We start from the raw sequence: 21,562 nt of genomic DNA, 5'->3' as shown, positions 1-21,562 counted from the left end.
ATTGTCGGAGGGGCAGTATTGTGGGAGCGCCGCTCTGTGGGAGCGCCGCACTGTCGGAGGGGCAGTACTGAGGGAGCGCCGCACTGTCAGAGGGGCAGTACTGAGGGAGCACTGCACTGTCAGAGGGGCAGTTCTGAGGGAGCACTGCACTGTCGGAGGGGCAGTACAGAGGGAGCGCCGCACTATCGGAGGGGCAGTACTGAGGGAGTGCCACACTGTCGGAGGGGCAGTACGGAGGAAGCGCCGCACTGTCGGAGGGGCAGTACTGAGGGAGTGCTGCACTGTGGGTGGGGCAGTACTGAGGGAGCGCCGCACTGTCGGAGGGGCAGTACTGAGGGAGCGCCGCACTGTCGGAGGGGCAGTACTGAGGGAGCGCTGCACTGTCGGAGGGGCAGTACTGAGGGAGCGCTGCACTGTCGGAGGGTCTGTAATGAGAGAGCGCCGCACTGTCGGAGGGGCAGTACTGAGGGAGCGCCGCACAGTCGGAGGGGCAGTACAGAGAGAGCGCCGCACTGTCGGAGGGGCAGTACTGAGGGAGTGCTGCACTGGCGGAGGGGCAGTGCTGAGGGAGCGCCTCACTGTCGGAGGGGCAGTACTGAGGGAGCGCCGCACTGTCGGAGGGGCAGTACTGAGGGAGCGCCACACTGTCGGAGGGGCACTACTGAGTGAGTGCCGCACTGTCAGAGGAGCATTACTGAGGGAGTGCCGCACTGTCGGAGGGGCAGTACTGAGGGAGCGCCACACTTTCGGAGGGGCAGCACTGAGGGAGTGCCGCATTGTCGGAGGGGCAGTACTGAGGGAGCGCCACACTGTCGGAGGGGCAGTACTGAGGGAGCGCCGCACTGTCGGAGGGGCAGTACTGAGGGAGTGCTGCACTGGCGGAGGGGCAGTGCTGAGGGAGCGCCTCACTGTCGGAGGGGCAGTACTGAGGGAGCGCCGCACTGTCGGAGGGGCAGTACTGAGGGAGCGCCACACTGTCGGAGGGGCACTACTGAGTGAGTGCCGCACTGTCAGAGGAGCATTACTGAGGGAGTGCCGCACTGTCGGAGGGGCAGTACTGAGGGAGCGCCACACTTTCGGAGGGGCAGCACTGAGGGAGTGCCGCATTGTCGGAGGGGCAGTACTGAGGGAGCGCCACACTGTCGGAGGGGCAGTACTGAGGGAGCGCCGCACTGTCGGAGGGGCAGTACTGAGGGAGTGCCGCACTGTCAGAGGGGCATTACTGAGGGAGCGCCACACTTTCGGAGATGCTGACTTTCGGATGAGACATTAAACCGAAGCCGTGTCTGCTCTCTCGGGTGGATGTAAAAGATCCCACGGGCACTATTTCGAAGAAGAGCGGGGGAGTTCTCCCCAGTGTCCTGGGGCCAATATTTATCCCTCAATCAACATTAGAAAACAGATGACCTGGTCATTATGACATTGCTGTTTGTGGGAGCTTGCTGTGCGTGAATTAGCTGCTGCATTTCCTACATTACAACGGTGCAAGTCTTTTCTTTCTTTCTCTGTTTCCTTTCATTCTCTCTCTCTCTCACTCTTTCACAGTCCTGTATATGTCCCGTATAATAACCCACCATGTGCCAGCGGCCGTATGGCTTCTGTTTATATTATTTTTAATCTTTGTTCTTTTGGTGCAGTCTGTTACGACAGCCCGCTTCTCGGTAGCGGCCGCGCCTGGAATGGATTGGACCAGCATGCACCTCAATTCATCCAACAGCAGCTGCCGGAACGACGAGTTCAAGTTCCCCGTCTTCATCGGTGCCTACAGCGTGGTTCTGGTGTTCGGGCTCCTCGGCAACACCGTGGCCTTGTACGTCTTCTTGAAGCTGACTCGTCACAAGACACCGAGCACGGTGTTCATGGTCAACCTGGCTATTTCGGACCTGCTCTTCAACCTGACGCTGCCCTACCGGATTATCTATTACGTGCAGGGTGAGTGGAAGTTGGGCTCCTTTCTCTGCCGCATCACCACCTACGCCTTCTACGTGAACCTTTACTCCAGCATCTTCTTCCTGACGGCACTCAGCGTCTTCCGTTACATCGCTATCCTGCACCCTGTCAGGTCCAAAAGCATCATCACCATGAGGAGGGCGGTCTGGGTCTCCCTGGGGATCTGGGTCTTTGTTGGACTGACCGCCGTCCCGTTCCTGCTCGCCTCCCCCCACTTGCGGGAGAAAAAGTACCGTTGCTTTGAGCCGAAGAATATGAGCTGGCAGCAGATCCTGAAGATGAATTACTGGGCGCTGGTGGTCGGTTTCCTCCTCCCCTTCTTCACCATCATCATGTGCTACGCTCGCATCATCCAGCGCCTGCGCGAGTCGAGCGAGGCGCTGCAAAGGAACGTGCGCAGCCGCAAGCGATCCATCCACATGATCGTCATTGTGCTGTCGTCCTTCCTCTTCTGCTTCTTGCCCTATCACGTCATCAGGACGGTTCACATCCACCTCATGGTGAAGGGCACTTGCCAGTCCGCCACCATCGTCATTCAGAAGGTGATCGTGGTGACCATCTGCCTGGCCGCCGCCAACAGCTGCCTCAACCCGATCCTCTACTACTTTGTCGGGGAGAACTTCCGAAACACCATCAAGAAGTCGACGTTACTCAGGGCGCGTCAGTGCTCTGTCAGATCTGCATCCTCTGGCAGCGCCATCTACCAAGAACGTCCCCTAGTGGCAGCAACTTAAGACAGCAATGCCAAAGGACTCATAGCGAATGCCAGGCATCTGCCCTGTGGCACAGCAGCCAATAGCGAGATTACTGGCATCCATTAAAAAAAAATTAAAAACAAGGGCACCTTCTGCGTACCCAGCAGGGGGCCGAGCTGAATTGAAGTCTGGTTTGGAATTAGGGCTACAGCTCCAATTCTCTAACCTGTGTTTTCATCAAGTGTGGCCTTTTGTTGGCAGTGTGGGATCAGTGAATTTACCCCATATATTTTTATAACAAAAGCTTTATAAATTATATAAAAAAGGACGCATCCCACCTGTGTGTTTTTTTGGTATAAAATGAGGGGCAATTTTTTACAGTTTGAAAACTTTCAACCTTATTTTTGATAACTTTTGTATTTTTGTAATTTTTTTTCAAGATTTCACTATTTATCCACGTCATTTCAGTCTGCGTTTAGTTACAGACATGAGATTTCGAGGGCACAGCCAACTCCAAAACAGGTGCGCCTTCGCAGCAGAATAATACATGGCGGAGGGGCGCAATTTTCAGCTCTTCCCGCCGCGCTTCCCATTGGGGCGGTGACACATCGCCCCCCCGAACCTGATGAAGGCCAGGTCGCTATCAGTCTGGTCAGGTGTGTGAACCGGACCCGGTCTCCCACTGGAAACAGGCAGGAGGCTTGTGACGTAATAAAACTCACTACCCACTTGGTTGGAGTATAAAGCAAGGCTTTAATCAACTTGTTTCAGAACATGGAGGTCTAGTTGTACTTCACTAATTCCTGTCTTACAAAATGTCCCTGAGCAAGCTGGGCCCACGCCCAAGTATTTATACTCCTTGGACAGCGCCACCAGCTGGCCGTCCAGCGTTATTTCACGAGTAGTTTCTTGATGAATGATGAGATTTATAACAGTTGCTTGCGCAATAACACCGGGTCCCCCAGCGTAAGTCGCACCCCCATCCCCCCACCCCACATCCCACCCCCTACCCCACTCCAACCAGCAGGAAGACCACGCACTAGCATCCTGGCTCCGCAATAGTCCGCCCACCCCGACGGGTGACCCATCGCACCCCCACTGTCTCTAGCCGGACCAGCTGAGGCACCGCCTGATTACCCGCATCTCCCTCCCCCACCCCGCCCATTGCCTCCAGCCACTCGAGCAACTTCCCGACGGAATTGAACTGAGACCCGACGGCGAGCGTCTGTGGGGTTCTCGTTGAGCTGACTCCGCCCAAAGGCAGCAGGAACTTCAAAATCATCCCCGTTGTGCGTCTCATGGAATAACCGCGCCCCCCCGCCGCCAGGCAGCTCCCATAACTTACCGTGAGGAAGATCACGACTGATCAGCTAAAGATGGGAGGGTTGGATTACTGGAGGGATTGGATACAATGGAGAGTTAGGGGATTAGAGGTTGGGGGTTTGAGAGGGCTGTGCTTTGATGGAATAATTTAGTGTTAGCCTCGATGCCGTGGTTTCTGAGGCACAAGGTCGTGGCTCCAAGACACACCCCAGAAATTGAGATCTAAACCAAGGCTGGATCATTCAGCGCGGAGCGAGTGCCGCACTGTCGGAGGGACAGTACTGAGGGAGCGCTGCACTGTCGGAGGGGCAGGACTGAGGGTGCGCGGCACTGTCGGAGGGGCAGTACTGAGGGAGCGCCGCACTGTCGGAGGGGCAGTACTGAGGGAGCGCCGCACTGTCGGAGGGGCAGTACTGAGGGAGCGCCGCACTGTCGGAGGGGCAGTACTGAGGGTGCGCCGCACTGTCGGAGGGGCAGTACTGAGGGAGCGCCGCACTGTCGGAGGGGCAGTACTGAGGGAGTGCCGCACTGTCGGAGGGGCAGTACTGAGGGAGCGCCGCACTGTCGGAGGGGCAGTACTGAGGGAGCTCCGCACTGTCGGAGGGGCAGTACTGAGGGAGCTCCGCACTGTCGGAGGGGCAGTACTGAGGGAGTGCTGCACTGTCGGAGGGTCAGTACTGAGGGAGTGCCGTATTGTCGGAGGGGCAGTACTGAGGGAGCGCCGCAGTGTCGGAGGGGCAGTACTGAGGGAGCGCCGCACTGTCGGAGTGGCAGTACTGAGGGAGCGCCACACTGTCGGAGGGGCAGTACTGAGGGAGCGCCGCACTGTCGGAGGGGCAGTACTGAGGGAGCGCCGCACTGTCGGAGGGGCAGTACTGAGGGAGCGCCGCACTGTCGGAGGGGCAGTACTGAGGGAGTGCCGCACTGTCGGAGGGGCAGTACTGAGGGAGCGCTGCAGTGTCGGAGGGGCAGTACTGAGGGAGTGCCGCACTGTCGGAGGGGCAGTACTGAGGGAGCGCCGCACTGTCGGAGGGGCAGTACTGAGGGAGCGCCGCACTGTCGGAGGGGCAGTACTGAGGGAGCGCCGCACTGTCGGAGGGGCAGTACTGAGGGAGCGCCGCACTGTCGGAGGGGCAGTACTGAGGGAGTCCACACTGTCGGAGGGGCAGTACTGAGGGTGTGCCGCACTGTCGGAGGGGCAGTACTAAGGGAGCGCCGCACTGTCGGAGGGACAGTACTGAGGGAGCGCTGCACTGTCGGAGGGGCAGGACTGAGGGTGCGCGGCACTGTCGGAGGGGCAGTACTGAGGGAGCGCCGCACTGTCGGAGGGGCAGTACTGAGGGAGCGCCGCACTGTCGGAGGGGCAGTACTGAGGGAGCGCCGCACTGTCGGAGGGGCAGTACTGAGGGTGCGCCGCACTGTTGGAGGGGCAGTACTGAGGGAGCGCCGCACTGTCGGAGGGGCAGTACTGAGGGAGTGCCGCACTGTCGGAGGGGCAGTACTGAGGGAGCGCCGCACTGTCGGAGGGGCAGTACTGAGGGAGCTCCGCACTGTCGGAGGGGCAGTACTGAGGGAGCTCCGCACTGTCGGAGGGGCAGTACTGAGGGAGTGCTGCACTGTCGGAGGGTCAGTACTGAGGGAGTGCCGTATTGTCGGAGGGGCAGTACTGAGGGAGCGCCGCAGTGTCGGAGGGGCAGTACTGAGGGAGCGCCGCACTGTCGGAGTGGCAGTACTGAGGGAGCGCCACACTGTCGGAGGGGCAGTACTGAGGGAGCGCCGCACTGTCGGAGGGGCAGTACTGAGGGAGCGCCGCACTGTCGGAGGGGCAGTACTGAGGGAGCGCCGCACTGTCGGAGGGGCAGTACTGAGGGAGTGCCGCACTGTCGGAGGGGCAGTACTGAGGGAGCGCTGCAGTGTCGGAGGGGCAGTACTGAGGGAGTGCCGCACTGTCGGAGGGGCAGTACTGAGGGAGCGCCGCACTGTCGGAGGGGCAGTACTGAGGGAGCGCCGCACTGTCGGAGGGGCAGTACTGAGGGAGCGCCGCACTGTCGGAGGGGCAGTACTGAGGGAGCGCCGCACTGTCGGAGGGGCAGTACTGAGGGAGTCCACACTGTCGGAGGGGCAGTACTGAGGGTGTGCCGCACTGTCGGAGGGGCAGTACTAAGGGAGCGCCGCACTGTCGGAGGGACAGTACTGAGGGAGCGCTGCACTGTCGGAGGGGCAGGACTGAGGGTGCGCGGCACTGTCGGACGGGCAGTACTGAGGGAGCGCCGCACTGTCGGAGGGGCAGTACTGAGGGAGCGCCGCACTGTCGGAGGGGCAGTACTGAGGGAGCGCCGCACTGTCGGAGGGGCAGTACTGAGGGTGCGCCGCACTGTCGGAGGGGCAGTACTGAGGGAGCGCCGCACTGTCGGAGGGGCAGTACTGAGGGAGTGCCGCACTGTCGGAGGGGCAGTACTGAGGGAGCGCCGCACTGTCGGAGGGGCAGTACTGAGGGAGCTCCGCACTGTCGGAGGGGCAGTACTGAGGGAGCTCCGCACTGTCGGAGGGGCAGTACTGAGGGAGTGCTGCACTGTCGGAGGGTCAGTACTGAGGGAGTGCCGTATTGTCGGAGGGGCAGTACTGAGGGAGCGCCGCAGTGTCGGAGGGGCAGTACTGAGGGAGCGCCGCACTGTCGGAGTGGCAGTACTGAGGGAGCGCCACACTGTCGGAGGGGCAGTACTGAGGGAGCGCCGCACTGTCGGAGGGGCAGTACTGAGGGAGCGCCGCACTGTCGGAGGGGCAGTACTGAGGGAGCGCCGCACTGTCGGAGGGGCAGTACTGAGGGAGTGCCGCACTGTCGGAGGGGCAGTACTGAGGGAGCGCCGCAGTGTCGGAGGGGCAGTACTGAGGGAGTGCCGCACTGTCGGAGGGGCAGTACTGAGGGAGCGCCGCACTGTCGGAGGGGCAGTACTGAGGGAGCGCCGCACTGTCGGAGGGGCAGTACTGAGGGAGCGCCGCACTGTCGGAGGGGCAGTACTGAGGGAGCGCCGCACTGTCGGAGGGGCAGTACTGAGGGAGTCCACACTGTCGGAGGGGCAGTACTGAGGGTGTGCCGCACTGTCGGAGGGGCAGTACTAAGGGAGCGCCGCACTGTCGGAGGGGCAGTACTGAGGGAGCTCCGCACTGTCGGAGGGGCAGTACTGAGGGAGCTCCGCACTGTCGGAGGGGCAGTACTGAGGGAGCGCCGCACTGTCGGAGTGGCAGTACTGAGGGAGCGCCGCACTGTCGGAGGGGCAATACTGAGGGAGCTCCGCACTGTCGGAGGGGCAGTACTGAGGGAGCTCCGCACTGTCGGAGGGGCAGTACTGAGGGAGCGCCGCAGTGTCGGAGGGGCAGTACTGAGGGAGCGCCGCACTGTCGGAGGGGCAGTACTGAGGGAGCGCCGCACTGTCGGAGGGGCAGTACTGAGGGAGTGCCGTATTGTCGGAGGGGCAGTACTGAGGGAGTGCCGTATTGTCGGAGGGGCAGTACTGAGGGAGCGCCGCACTGTCTGAGGGGCAGTACTGAGGGAGCGCCGCACTGTCGGAGGGGCAGTACTGAGGGAGCGCCGCACTGTCGGAGGGGCAGTACTGAGGGAGCGCTGCACTGTCGGAGGGGCAGTACTGAGGAAGCGCTGCACTGTCGGAGGGGCAGTACTGAGGAAGCGCGGCACTGTCGGATGGTGCCGTCTTTTGGATGAGACGTTAAACCGAGGCCCCGTCTGCCCCCTCAGGTGGGCATAAAAGATCCCACGGCCACTATTGGAAGAAGAGCGGGGGGGAGTTCTCCCTGGTGTTCTGGGCCAATATTTATCCCTCAACCAACATAACAAAAACAGATTATCTGCTGTTTGTGGGATCTTGCTCTGCACAAACAGGCTGCAGCATTTGCCGAAAGTAAAACAGAGACTGTATTTCAAAAAGTCCTTCATTGGCTGTAAAGCTCTTTGGGACGTCCTGAGCTGGTGAAAGGTGCTGGAGAAACACGAGTTCTTTGCTTAAACACCTCTCTATATCACATGTAGAGCAATATTGAGCAGCTTTTATGTAGTGTGTAAAGTTAACCCATCGTACACCTCTCGTCCGCATGTAAATTCCACCAGGGCTGACCCTGTCACATCTGTAACTGTCCCTAAACTGACTGAATAATAAATCTTTTTCAACTTCAGTCTGGTTTGATAGTGTTCATTGTGTGAGCACAGATAGAGGGCAGCAGAGAGTCCAATTCTGAGCATAACAGAAATAGCAACGAGATACACATACTCCGCATTGCCCTGGTTCACAGTGCAGTTCATCTCTGGTGCAGTCGGGGCCACACACACTGCCCTGGGAGTGTTTGATGGGACAGTGTAGAGGGAGCTTTACTCTGTATCTAACCCGTGCTGCACCTGCCCTGGGAGTGTTTGATGGGACAGTGCAGAGGGAGCTTTACTCTGTATCTAACCCGTGCTGTACCGGCCCTGGGAGTGTTTGATGGGACAGTGTAGAGGGAGCTTTACTCTGTATCTAACCCGTGCTGTACCTGCCCTGGGAGTGTTTGATGGGACAGTGTAGAGGGAGCTTTACTCTGTATCTAACCCGTGCTGTACCTGCTCTGGGAGTGTTTGATGGGACAGTGTAGAGGGAGCTTTACTCTGTATCTAACCCGTGCTGTACCTGCCCTGCGAGTGTTTGATGGGACAGTGTTGAGGGAGCTTTACTCTGTATCTAACCCGTGCTGTATCTGCCCTGGGAGTGTTTGATGGGACAGTGTAGAGGGAGCTTTACTCTGTATCTAACCCCGTGCTGTACCTGTTCTGGGAGTGTTTGATGGGACAGTGTAGAGGGAGCTTTACTCTGTATCTAACCCGTGCTGTACCTGCCCTGGGAGTGTTTGATGGGACAGTGTAGAGGGAGATTTACTCTGTATCTAACCCGTGCTGTACCTGCCCTGGGAGTGTTTGATGGGACAGTGTAGAGGGAGCTTTACTCTGTATCTAACCCGTGCTGTACCTGCCCTGCGAGTGTTTGATGGGACAGTGGAGAGGGAGCTTTACTCTGTATCTAACCCGTACTGTACCTGCCCTGGGAGTGTTTGATGGGACAGTGTAGAGGGAGCTTTACTCTGTATCTAACCCGTGCTGTACCTGCCCTGGGAGTGTTTGATGGGACAGTGTAGAGGGAGCTTTACTCTGTATCTAACCTGTGCTGTACCTGCCCTGGGAGTGTTTGATGGGACAGTGTAGAGGGAGCTTTACTCTGCATCTAACCCGTGCTGCACCTGCCCTGGGGGTGTTTGATGGGACAGCGTAGAGGGAGCTTTACTCTGTATCTAATCCAGGCTGTATCTGCCCCAGGAGTGTTTGATGGGACACTGTAGAGGGAGCTTTACTCTGTATCTAACCCATGCTGTATCTGCCCCAGGAGTGTTTGGTGGGACAGTGTAGAGGGAGCTTTACTCTGTATCTAATCCTTGCTGTACCTGCCCTGGGAGTGTTTGATGGGACAGTGTAGAGGGAGCTTTACTCTGTATCTAACCCGTGCTGTACCTGCCCTGGGAGTATTTGATGGGGACAGTGTGGAGGGAGCTTTACTCTGTATCTAAACCTTGCTGTACCTGCCCTGGGAGTGTTTGATGGGACAGTGTAAAGGGAGATTTACTCTGTATCTAACCCTTGCTGTACCTGCCCTGGGAGTGTTTGATGGGACAGTGTAAAGGGAGATTTACTCTGTATCTAACCCTTGCTGTACCTGCCCCGGGAGTGTTTGATGGGGACAGTGTAGAGGGAGCTTTACTCTGTATCTAACCCGTGCTGTACCGGCCCTGGGAGTGTTTGATGGGACAGTGTAGAGGGAGATTTACTCTGTATCTAACCCTTGCTGTACCTGCCCTGGGAGTGTTTGATGGGACAGTGTAAAGGGAGATTTACTCTGTATCTAACCCTTGCTGTACCTGCCCCGGGAGTGTTTGATGGGGACAGTGTAGAGGGAGCTTTACTCTGTATCTAACCCGTGCTGTACCTGCCTTGGGAGTATTTGATGGGGACAGTGTAGAGGGAGCTTTACTCTGTATCTAACCCGTGCTGTACCGGCCCTGGGAGTATTTGATGGGGACAGTGTAGAGGGAGCTTTACTCTGTATCTAACCCATGCTGTACTGGCCCTGGGAGTGTTTGATGGGACAGATGTCACTGAACGGCTGCAGGGCATTCTGAAGGGGGAGGGTGAACAGTCAGAGTTCGTGGTTCACATTGGGACCAATGACATGGGTAGGAAGAGGGATGAGGTCCTGCAGCAAGAATTTAGGGAGCTAAGTAGCAGATTAAAGAGCAGGACCTCAAAGGTTGTAATCTCTGGATTACTCCCAGTGCCACATGCTAGTGATTATAGGAATAGGAGGATAGAGCAGATGAATGCGTGGCTAAAGATTTGGTGCAGGAGGGAGGGCTTTAGTTTCCTGGATCACTGGGCCTGCTTCTGGGGAAGGTGGGACTTGTACAAGTCGGACGGGTTGCACCTGAACCAGAACGGGACAAATATCCTTGCGGGGAGGTTTGCTAGTGCTGTTCGGGGGGGGTTTAAACTAAAATGGCAGGGGGTTGGGAACCTGAGCAGGGAGACAGAGGAAAGGGAAACGGGGATAAAAGCAAAAGATAGGAAGGAGAAAAAACAAAAGTGGCAGTCAGAGAAATCAACGGTTTAAATCAAACGTGGCCACAGTAAATAATAATTCTAATAGGCCTAAGAGCGTTAAAAAAACAAGCCTGAAGGCTTTGTGCGTTAATGCGAGGAGCATTTGTAATAAGGTGGACGAATTGGCTGCGCAAATAGAGGTAAACGAATATGATTTGGTTGGGATTACGGAAACATGGCTCAAGGATGGCCAAGACTGGGAACTCAACATCCAGGGGTATTCGATATTCAGGAAAGATAGGCAAAAAGGAAAGGGAGGTGGGGTAGCATTACTGGTTAAAGAAGGGATTAATACAATTGTAATGAAGGATATTAGCTCTGATGATGTGGAATCTGTATGGGTAGAATTGAGAAATACTAAGGGGAAAAAAACATTAGTGGGAGTGGTATATAGACCTCCAAACAGTAAGGCGGAGGTTGGGGATGGCATGAAAAGGGAAATTAAAGAAGCGTGCAATAAGGGCACAGCAGTCATCATGGGTGACTTTAATCTACATATAGATTGGACCAACCAAATTAGTAACAATACTGTGGAGGAGGAATTCCTGGAGTGTTTACGGGATGGTTTCCTGGACCAATATGTCGAGGAACCAACCAGAGATCAGGCCATCTTAGACTGGGTATTATGTAACGAGAAAGGATTAATTAGCAATCTTGTTGTACGAGGCCCCTTGGGTCGGAGCGATCATAATATGATCGAATTCTTCATTAAGATGGAGAATGAAGTAGTTGACTCAGAGACAAGGGTCCTCAATTTAAATAAAGGAAACTACGATGGTCTGAGGAGTGAGTTGGGTAGGATTGATTGGGGAATGGCACTCAAAGGGTTGACGGTGGATAGGCAATGGCAAACATTCAAAGACCGAATGGATGAGCTACAGAATTTGTTCATCCCAGTTTGGCATAAAAATAAAACAAAAAAGGTGACTCAACCGTGGCTAACAAGGGAAATTAGGGATAGCATAAGATCCAAGGAGAGGGCATATAAATTGGTCAGAAAAAGCAATAATCCTGAGGATTGGGAACAGTTTAGGATTCAACAAAGGAGGACAAAGGGATTAATTAAGAGGGGGAAAATAGAATATGAGAGTAAGCTTTCAGGGAACATAAAAACTGACTGTAAAAGCTTTTATAGATATGTGAAGAGAAAAAGATTGGTGAAGTCAAGCGTAGGTCCCTTGCAGTCAGAATCAGGGGAATTTATAATGGGAAACAGAGAAATGGCAGACCAACTACATTCATACTTTGGTTCTGTCTTCACAAAGGAGGACACAAATAACCTCCCAGAGATGCCGGGGAACATAGGGTCTGATGAAAGGGTGGAACTGAAAGAAATCAGTATTTGTAGGGAAATGGTGTTAGGAAAATTGATGGGACTGAAGTCCGATAAATCCCCAGGGCCTGATAATCTACATCCTAGGGTACTTAAGGAAGTGGCCCTAGAAATAGTAGATGCATTGCTGGTCATCTTCCAGAACTCAATAGACTCTGGAACAGTACCCATGGATTGGAGGGTGTTAAGTATGTGTATTGTATTGAACAATTAACACAAAGACTTAAACGTATAACTCAAACAGGTCTTTACTGGTTGGAGGTAGGGACTGCACGTAGGTCTTTACTTCATGCCCACAGGCGGGAACTGAGGGGAGATCAGTACCCACAGTACTATTTATACCCCTATGGCCAGGAGTGGTACTGCGTATCACTACGCCCTACAAGTAGTGCAGTCCTGTCCATAGGTTCAAAGTAGCACACATATTACATACACAACATTCCTCCCTTCTTAGCTTTACAGTCATCTCCCCATTTAACATAACGTAATAACATATATACATATATAACTTCAGGTTTACATAACAGAATAACATAGATACATAGATAACTTCATGTCAAAACAGATCACAGATTCAATCTCTGCGGAAAACAGTTCACAGATTCAATCTCTGTGGTGTAGTCGGTTCACGTTGCTGGAGTGACTCATTCAATAGTCCTTCCATGGATTTAACAGTTTGAACTTCCGAACTGAATTGGCTCCGTTCGGAGGGACCACGTGTGTGATCTGGTAGAGGTAATAATGGTTCAGATGGGTCATCTTCTGTTTCGACTTTTCCTTTTCTGCTTCTTGGAGACTCTCTGGGCTCCACTGTCAGCTGCCAGCTGCATGCGCAGTTCCTCCTTCTCTTCCTCCTTTTTCCGTAGTAGAGCCACCTTCTCCCGATGTTCCGTAGACTTTCGGTGCTCCTCCATGATTTCTGTATGGTGGGAGTCGAAGTTACAAGTTGGGCAGGACAGGACATAGTAATATTCGGTGTCGTCCTGATCTAGGCCAGCGAGAGGGTCTTCTATTTCCTCCATACCCAGCTGGGCGTTAGCCAGCTTTTGTTCCAAGTCCAGACATCTTTCCTGAAGAGACTTCTTCATGCGTACCTCTTCATCCAGCTTTTTCTGGGCTTTCAGCAAGTCGTTTACTAATGACCTCATTTGAGATTTTACTACTTCAACTTCTTTTGGAGATTGATTGATCGGACTATTCAATCCCTCTACCGGAGCAGCTGTTTCAGCGGTCTGTTGTTCTACGTTGACGTGAGTCAGCGTACTTTTGGCATCCAAGGGCTGCTCTGTTGCAGTCATCTCAGTCTGTGTTGCCACCTCAGCTCTTCCAATAACCTTTGAGAGCTCCGAACCCCTTTCGTTTGAATATTGAAGTTCGTGTTCAAGTTTTTCCCATTTCAGAGTCCTGTCCTTCAGCATATGCAGGAGTTGGCTGACCGTTAACTCCTCTGACATCAGACGTTTTGTGTGCTCCTGCTCCATTTTCTCCATCAGCTGCTTCTGTTGTCTTTCCAGATTCTCCAACTCTATATCAAAGAACTCTTTCGTTGCATTCAACTCTTGCTCAAAACGGCGAAGCATTTGTTCTAATTGCTGTTGTAGTTTGAAATGGAGTTGAGTTCGAGCCCGGTGTCCCTCAGAAATGGGCACATCAGTAGACTTGCCAGACTCAGAATCCACAGTTAAACTATGTTGTTGTTGCTCAGTGGAATTCTGTGCTGAAACTTTGTCTTTTGCACCTGAGTTGGGCTTACCATCATCCGTTCCAGAGTCTGGGCCGACTATCTTCACCGAGTTCTCACTCGTTATTGTTTGTAGGAAATGCCAGTCCATATTCATTTTCCTAATCCACTCCCGTCCTAGTAGTGGAGGACCTCCTTCAGATATCACATATAAGTCCATTATTTGACTGTCTTCGCCCTTGTGGACCACTGCAACCTCTATTTTCCCGATGGGGTACACTCTTTGCCCCGTGTATGTTTTCAATATAATCCCCGTATCCTGTAGGGGAATATGTTGGAATAACTTTCCGTAATCTTTCTTATTTATGACCGTCAATGCCGATCCAGTGTCCAATTCCAGTTTTACTTGGACTCCTTCTATCTGAAGAGTGACCCAAATTGTCTGGAGGTCTGCACCCTTACCAGCGTTGAGTACTCTTAAGCTAGCCAGTTCATTACAGCTTAAGCTAGCCAGTTCATTACTGCTAGCGTCTGAATCGGACTCCTGTTCGGTCACCTTGTGTACCTTTGCGTATTTTCCTTGCGGTGACTTCTTGTTGCTGGTCTTCTTCCCTGACCTGCATACTCTAGCTATATGTCCAAGCCTACCACAAGTTCTACATTCTTGGTTTTTAAACCAACACTGGTTCTGATCATGCGTTGTCTTTCCACAACGATAACATTTGCCAGAACTCACACCCAATTTGTGTGCACTGAGCTCCGGTGACCGTAGCTGCATTACTGCCGTGCCTCTCGCTGCGGCTTCGTGTGCTGCTGCCATAGTGACCGCCTTCTCAAGCGTCAGCTCATTCTCCTCGAGCAGTCGCTTTTGTGTATCCTGTTTAAATAAACCACACACAAATTTGTCTCGTAGTGCATCTGTCAGTCCCGTTCCAAACTGGCAATATTTCGCTAATTTACGCAATTCCAGCAAATATTCAGCATTGCTTTCATGCTGTAGCTGCCTTCTGTCGTAAAATTTAAATCGTTCCGCTAGCATCAGCGGCGTGGGGTTTAGATGATCTTTCAGGACAGTAACAATCTCATCGAACGTCTTATCCGCCGGTTCATCTGGTGATAACAGGTGTTTCAATTGCCCGTATGTCTTCGCACCCATTAAATTTAATAATGTTAGAGCTTTATCTTGGTCACGAATTTTATTGGCCTTACAATAATTTTTTACTCTTTCAACATATATGGCCCAATCTTCGAGGTCACTATCAAAGGTGCTAATATTCCCGTGTTTAGGCATTGTAGATTTGCAATTTCTCAGATTTTATTTTCTTTACTTGTTATCAAAGATGGCGGCTTCCCGCTCTTGCCGTCGTCCTCCGCCCACAAAATGGCGGTTTTCCCGCGCTTGGCGGTCTTCACCCGTCCCCCGACGCCGTCTCCCTTCAGCCCCCGAGTGCGGCCCTTATCTTCGCCGCGATCGCCCGAGTGCGGCCCTTATCAGCGGATGCGATCAATGGATCGCGAAGTGGCTCCCGACCGAAGCGGCTCTCGGCCCTTATCTTCTGTGCGATCGATAGCCCGCGCTGTGCACCGCGGCTCTCGCACCTTGAGCTTCTGCAGCCGCTGCGCCTTTCAGTCCGAGTGCGGCCCTTATCTTTGGTCCCGATCGCTGGCCCGCGCTGCGCCTCGCACTTGAAGCGGCTCCCGGCCTCTGGCTCACCCGCTCGCGCGGCTCTTGCTCGTTCCCACCCGGGCTCTGGCTTACCCGCTCGCGCGTTTCACCGCGGCTCTTATCAGGGATTGCGATCGCCCTTATCTCCCGATCGGTGGCCCTGTCTTTGCAGCCACGCTGCTCGGCTTACCCACGAGGTTATGGAGGCTTCAGGGTCCTAATGCCTGTCCCTTCCAGTCGCTGGAAGCTGTCAGGATTTCTGCTGCCCTTCAGTTTTGAGTGGGGTGTTGAGGATTGAAACCTCTCTTCAACGTCCTGTCTTTGGACGAAGCCGCCGTGGAATAACTGCCGCAGGGTTCGAACCGACTCGTCGCCAGTGTTAAGTATGTGTATTGTATTGAACAATTAACACAAAGACTTAAACGTATAACTCAAACAGGTCTTTACTGGTTGGAGGTAGGGACTGCACGTAGGTCTTTACTTCATGCCCACAGGCGGGAACTGAGGGGAGATCAATACCCACAGTACTATTTATACCCCTATGGCCAGGAGTGGTACTGCGTATCACTACGCCCTACAAGTAGTGCAGCCCTGTCCATAGGTTCAAAGTAGCACACATATTACATACACAACAGATAGGGTAGCTAATGTTACCCCACTATTCAAAAAAGGTGGTAGAGAAAAAGCGGGGAATTATAGACCGGTCAGCCTGACATTGGTAGTGGGGAAAATGCTAGAGTCCATTATAAAAGATGTAATAGCAGAGCACTTAGAAAGCAGTGACAGGATCGGACAAAGTCAACATGGATTTACAAAAGGTAAATCATGCTTGACCAATCTACTGGAATTTTTTGAGGATGTAACTGGTAAAATAGGTAAGGGAGAACCAGTGGATGTGGTGTATTTGGACTTTCAGAAGGATTTTGATAAGGTCCCGCATAAGAGATTAGCGTGCAAAATTAAGGCACATGGGATTGGGGGCAAGGTATTGACTTGGATAGAGAACTGGTTGGCGGACGGAAAGCAAAGAGTTGGAATAAACGGGTCGTTTTCCGAGTGGCAGGCAGTGACTAGTGGGGTACCGCAAGGATTGGTCCTCGGACCCCAGCTGTTCACAAAATATATTAATGATCTGGACGAGGGAATTGGATGTAATCTCCAAATTTGCAGATGACACAAAGCTGGGTGGGAGGGTAAGCTGTGAGGAGGATGTCGTGAAACTCCAGTACGATTTGGACAGGTTGGGTGATTGGGCAGAAAAATGGCAAATGCACTATAATGTGGATAAATGTGAGGTTATCCACTTTGGTGGCAAAAACAGGAAGGCAGATTATTATTTGAATGGCAATAGATTGGGAGAAGGGGAAGTGCAAAGAGACCTGGGTGTCCTTGTGCACTAGTCGCTGAAGGTAAGCATGCAGGTGCAGCAGGCGGTTAAGAAGGCAAATGGTATGTTGGCCTTCGTAGCAAGAGGGTTTGAGTACAAGAACAAGGATGTCTTGCTGCAGTTGTACAGGGCCTTGGTGAGACCGCACCTTGAGTACTGTGTGCAGTATTGGTCGCCTTACCTGAGGAAGGATGTTCTTGCCATGGAAGGAGTGCAGCGAAGATTCACCAGGCTGATACCTGGGATGGCAGGAATGACGTATGAGGAGAGATTGTGTCGATTGGGCTTATACTCACTGGAGTTTAGAAGATTGAGAGGGGATCCCATTGAAACCTATAAAATTCTGTCAGGCCTGGACAGACTAGATGCAGGAAGGATGTTTCTGATGGCCGGGGAGTCCAGAACCAGGGGTCATAGTCTAAGGATAAGGGGTAAGCCATTTAGGACAGAAATGAGGAGGAATTTCTTCACCCAGAGAGTGGTGAACCAGTGGAATTCTCTGCCACAGAGGGCAGTGGAGGCCAGTTCATTAAATATATTCAAGAAGGAGTTGGATATATTTCTTAAGGCTAAAGGGATCAAGGGATATGGGGAGAAGGCAGGAACAGGGTACTGAATTTGGATGATCAGCCATGATCTCATTGAATGGCGGAGCAGGCTCGAGGGGCCGAATGGCTTACTCCTGCTCCTATCTTCTATGTTTCTATGTAGAGGGAGTTTTACTCCGTATCTAACCTGTGCTGTACCTGCCCCCTGGGAGTGTTTGATGGGACAGTGTAGAGGGAGCTTTACTCTGTATCTAACCCGTGCTGTGCCTGCCCTGGGAGTGTTTGATGGGGACAGTGTAGAGGGAGCTTTACTCTGCATCTAACCCATGCTGTACCTGCCCTGGGAGTGTTTGATGGGGCAGTGTAGAGGGAGCTTTACTCTGTATCTAACCCGTGCTGTACCTGCCCTGGGAGTGTTTGATGGGACAGTGTAAAGGGAGCTTTACTCTGTATCTAACCCGTGCTGTACCTGTCCTGGGAGTGTTTGATGGGACAGTGTAGAGGGAGCTTTACTCTGTATCTAACCCGTGCTGTACCTGCCCTGGGAGTGTTTGATGGGACAGTGTAAAGGGAGCTTTACTCTGTATCTAACCCGTGCTCTACCTGTCCTGGGAGTGTTTGATGGGACAGTGTAGAGGGAGCTTTACTCTGTATCTAACCCGTGCTGTACCTGCCCTGGGAGTGATTGATGGGGACAGTGTAGAGGGAGCTTTACTCTGTATCTAACCCATGCTGCACCTGCCCTGGGAGTGTTTGATGGGGCAGTGTAGAGGGAGCTTTACTCTGTATCTAACCCGTGGTGTACCTGCCCTGGGAGTGTTTGATGGGACAGTGTAGAGGGAGCTTTACTCTGTATCTAACCCGTGCTGTACCTGCCCTGGGAGTGTTTGATGGGACAGTGTAAAGGGAGCTTTACTCTGTATCTAACCCGTGCTGTACCTGTCCTGGGAGTGTTTGATGGGACAGTGTAGAGGGAGCTTTACTCTGTATCTAACCCGTGCTGTACCTGCCCTGGGAGTGTTTGATGGGACAGTGTAGAGGGAGCTTTACTCTGTATCTAACCCGTGCTGTACCTGCCCTGGGAGTGTTTGATGGGACAGTGTAGAGGGAGCTTTACTTTGTATCTAATCTGTGCTGTACCTGCACTGGGAGTGTTTGACGGGACACTGTAGAGGGAGCTTTACTCTGTATCTAACCCCGTGCTGCACCTGCCCTGGGAGTGTTTGATGGGACAGTGTAGAGGGAGCTTTACTCTGCATCTACCCCGTGCTGTACCTGCCCTGGGAGTGTTTGATGGGACAGTGTAGAGGGAGCTTTACTCTATCTAACACGTGTTGTACCTGCCCTGGGAGTGTTTGAGGGGACAGTGTAGAGGGAGCTTTACTCTGTATCTAACCCGTGCTGTACCTGCCCTAGGAGTGTTTGATGGGACAGTGTAGCGGGAGCTTTACTCTGCATCTAGCCCGTGCTGTACCTGCCCTTGGAGTGTTTGTTGGGACTGTGTAGAGGATGCTTCACTCTGTATCTAACCCGTGCTGTACCTGCCCCAGGAGTGTTTGATGGGACAGTGTAGAGGGAGCTTTACCCTGTATCTAACCCGTGCTGTACCTGCCCTGGGAGTGTTTGATGGGACAGTGTAGAGGGAGCTTTAGTAGATGCATTGCTGATCATCTTCCAACATTCGATAGAATCTGGAACAGTACCCATGGATTGGAGGGTAGCTAATGTTACCCCATTATTCAAAAAAGGTGGTAGGGAGAAAACGGGGAATTATAGACCGGTAAGCCTGACTGGTTAGCAGACAGAAAGCAAAGAGTTGGAATAAACGGGTCTTTTTCCAAGTGGCAGGCAGTGACTAGTGGGGTACCGCAGGGATCGGTCCTTGGACCCCAGCTATTCACAATATATATTAATGATCTAGACAAGGGAACTAGATGTAATATCTCCAAATTTGCAGATGTCACAAAGCTGGGTGGGCGTGTGTGCTGTGAGGAGGATTCCGAGAAACTCCAGGATGATTTGGACAGGTTGGGTGATTGGGCAGAAGCATGGCAGATGCAATATAACGTGGATAAATGTGAGGTTATCCACTTTGGTGGCAAAAACAGGAAGGCAGATTATTATCTGAATGGCAATAGATTGGGCGAAGGGGAAGTGCAACGAGACCTGGGTGTCCTTGTGCACCAGTCGCTGAAGGTAAGCATGCAGGTGCAGCAGGCGGTTAAGAAGGCAAATGGTATGTTGGCCTTCGTAGTGAGAGGCTTTGAGTACAGGAAAAGGGATGTCTTGCTGCAGTTGTACAGGGCCCAGGTGAGACCACATCTTGAGTATTATGTGCAGTTTTGGTCGCCTTATCTGAGGAAGGATGTTCTTGCCATGGAAGGAGTTCAGCGAAGATTCACCAGGCTGATACCTGGGATGGCAGGTATGACGTATGAGGAGAGATTGGGTCGATTGGGCTTGTACTCGCTGGAGTTTAGAAGAATGAGAGGGGATCTCATTGAAACTTATAAAATTCTGACAGGATTGGACAGACTAGATGCAGGAAGGATGTTCCCGATGGTCGGGGAGTCCAGGACCAGGGGTCACAGTCTTAGGATAAAAGGGTATGCCATTTAGGACAGAAATGAGGAGGAATTTCTTCACCCAGAGAGTGGTGAACCTGTGGAATTCTCTACCACAGAAGGCAGTAGAGGCCAGTTCATTAAATATATTCAAGAAGGAGTTGGATATATTTCTTAAGGCTAAAGGGATCAAGGGGTATGGGGAGAAAGCAGGAACAGGGTACTGAGTTTGGATGATCAGCCATGATCGCATTGAATGGCAGAGCAGGCTCGAGGGGCCGAATGGCCTACTCCTGCTCCTATCTTCTATGTTTACTCTGTATCTAACCCGTGCTGTACCCGCCCTGGGAGTGTTTGATGGGACAGTGTAGAGGGAGCTTTACTCTGTATCTAACCCGTGCTGTACCTGCCCTGGGAGTGTTTGATGGGACAGTGTAGAGGGAGCTTTACTCTGTATCTAACCCGTGCTGTACCTGCCCTGGGAGTGTTTGATGGGACAGTGTAGAGGGAGCTTTACTCTGTATCTAACCCGTGCTGTACCTCCCCTGGGAGTGTTTGATGGGACAGTGTAGAGGGAGCTTTACTCTGTATCTACCCCCGTGCTGTACCTGCCCTGGGAGTGTTTGATGGGACAGTGTAGAGGGAGCTTTACTCTGTATCTAACCCGCGCTGTACCTGCCCTGGGAGTGTTTGATGGGACAGTGTAGAGGGAGCTTTACTCTGTATCTAACCCGTGCTGTACCTGCCCTGGGAGTGTTTGATGGGACAGTGTAGAGGGAGCTTTACTCTGTATCTAACCCTGCACTGGGAGTGTTTGCACGTGATTCCTGTATATTACCCTAATGGTGGGTATATACCTGAAATGTTAACACTGTTTCTTGCTGCAGAGCTTCTGACTGACGTGCTCAGTTTGTAGCCTAGTGCCAATTGCTATTAACCCTGATGGTTGCTGTGATCGCCCTGATTGACACTAAAATTGACGGTTATCTCCACTATTCCGTTAATTGATAGCAATAGATGCTTCTCCAATATCGTCATATTGTCCAGAAATTAAAAATTATTTTCAAACAGGCGGATAGGACAGCGCCCACAGTAAATGCAGAATATTTATAAATAATGATAAATATGTGAACAGGTACATAAATAACAGGGTACAGTTATACAGAGTGGAGCACAGCTGCTTTATGTTCAGAACACGTCACTCTAAAAATAAAGACATTAATTCCCATTCAGGAAACGCTTTCCATTTTATCGAACTGGTCCCGCGGGCACCAGGAGTCGCAATGTTTCTGGATGTTTCTATTTCAGGCCGTTGATCAGAATTTCTGCTCGTCAGCCGATCGTCCGTGGTCGGGTCCTGGGCAAGAGAAGGAAATGAGCATTAATGTGTAAACATCACCCGCATGCTCCCACTACCAGCCCACACCGACACTCCAATACACACACCCCAACCTGCACTCCAAACACCTCACACACCCGGTACGGACCAGCCGTGGCTCAAGGTGGCACCGTCTCGTCTGAGTCAGAGGTTTCTGGGTTCAAGTCCCACTCCAGAGACTTGAGCACAAAATCCAGCTGACACTCCCAGTGCAGTACCGAGGGAGCGCCGCACTGTCGGAGGGGCAGTACCGAGGGAGCGCGGCACTGTCGGAGGGGCAGTACCGAGGGAGCGCCGCACTGTCGGAGGGGCAGTACTGAGGGAGCGCCGCACTGTCGGAGGGGCA

At 52.8% G+C, this 21,562-nt stretch overlaps 1 protein-coding gene across 1 annotated transcript; it reads left to right on the top strand.

Moving 5' to 3' along the window:
* Window positions 1-1,190: 1,190 nt before the first annotated feature.
* LOC147091132 (cysteinyl leukotriene receptor 1-like) lies at window positions 1,191-3,644 on the top strand. The gene has a single exon (XM_085977599.1). It carries the CDS (start codon window positions 1,554-1,556, stop codon window positions 2,682-2,684), a length of 1,131 nt encoding a protein of 376 aa, XP_085833725.1. The 5' UTR covers window positions 1,191-1,553; the 3' UTR covers window positions 2,685-3,644.
* Window positions 3,645-21,562: the final 17,918 nt, after the last annotated feature.

The sequence above is a fragment of the Somniosus microcephalus genome, unplaced genomic scaffold, assembly GCF_052327205.1.
Source record: "Somniosus microcephalus isolate GS21.2 unplaced genomic scaffold, FLI_Smic_1.0 unresolved_chr4, whole genome shotgun sequence".
NCBI lineage: Eukaryota > Metazoa > Chordata > Chondrichthyes > Squaliformes > Somniosidae > Somniosus > Somniosus microcephalus.
Note: the sequence above shows the minus strand (reverse complement) of the source record. Positions and strands in the feature narration are given on the sequence as shown.

What these genes read in the sequence shown, in the direction of transcription:
- LOC147091132 (XM_085977599.1), top strand. Translation starts at nt 1,554, where the DNA reads ATGTCCCGTATAATAACCCACCATGTGCCAGCGGCCGTATGGCTTCTG.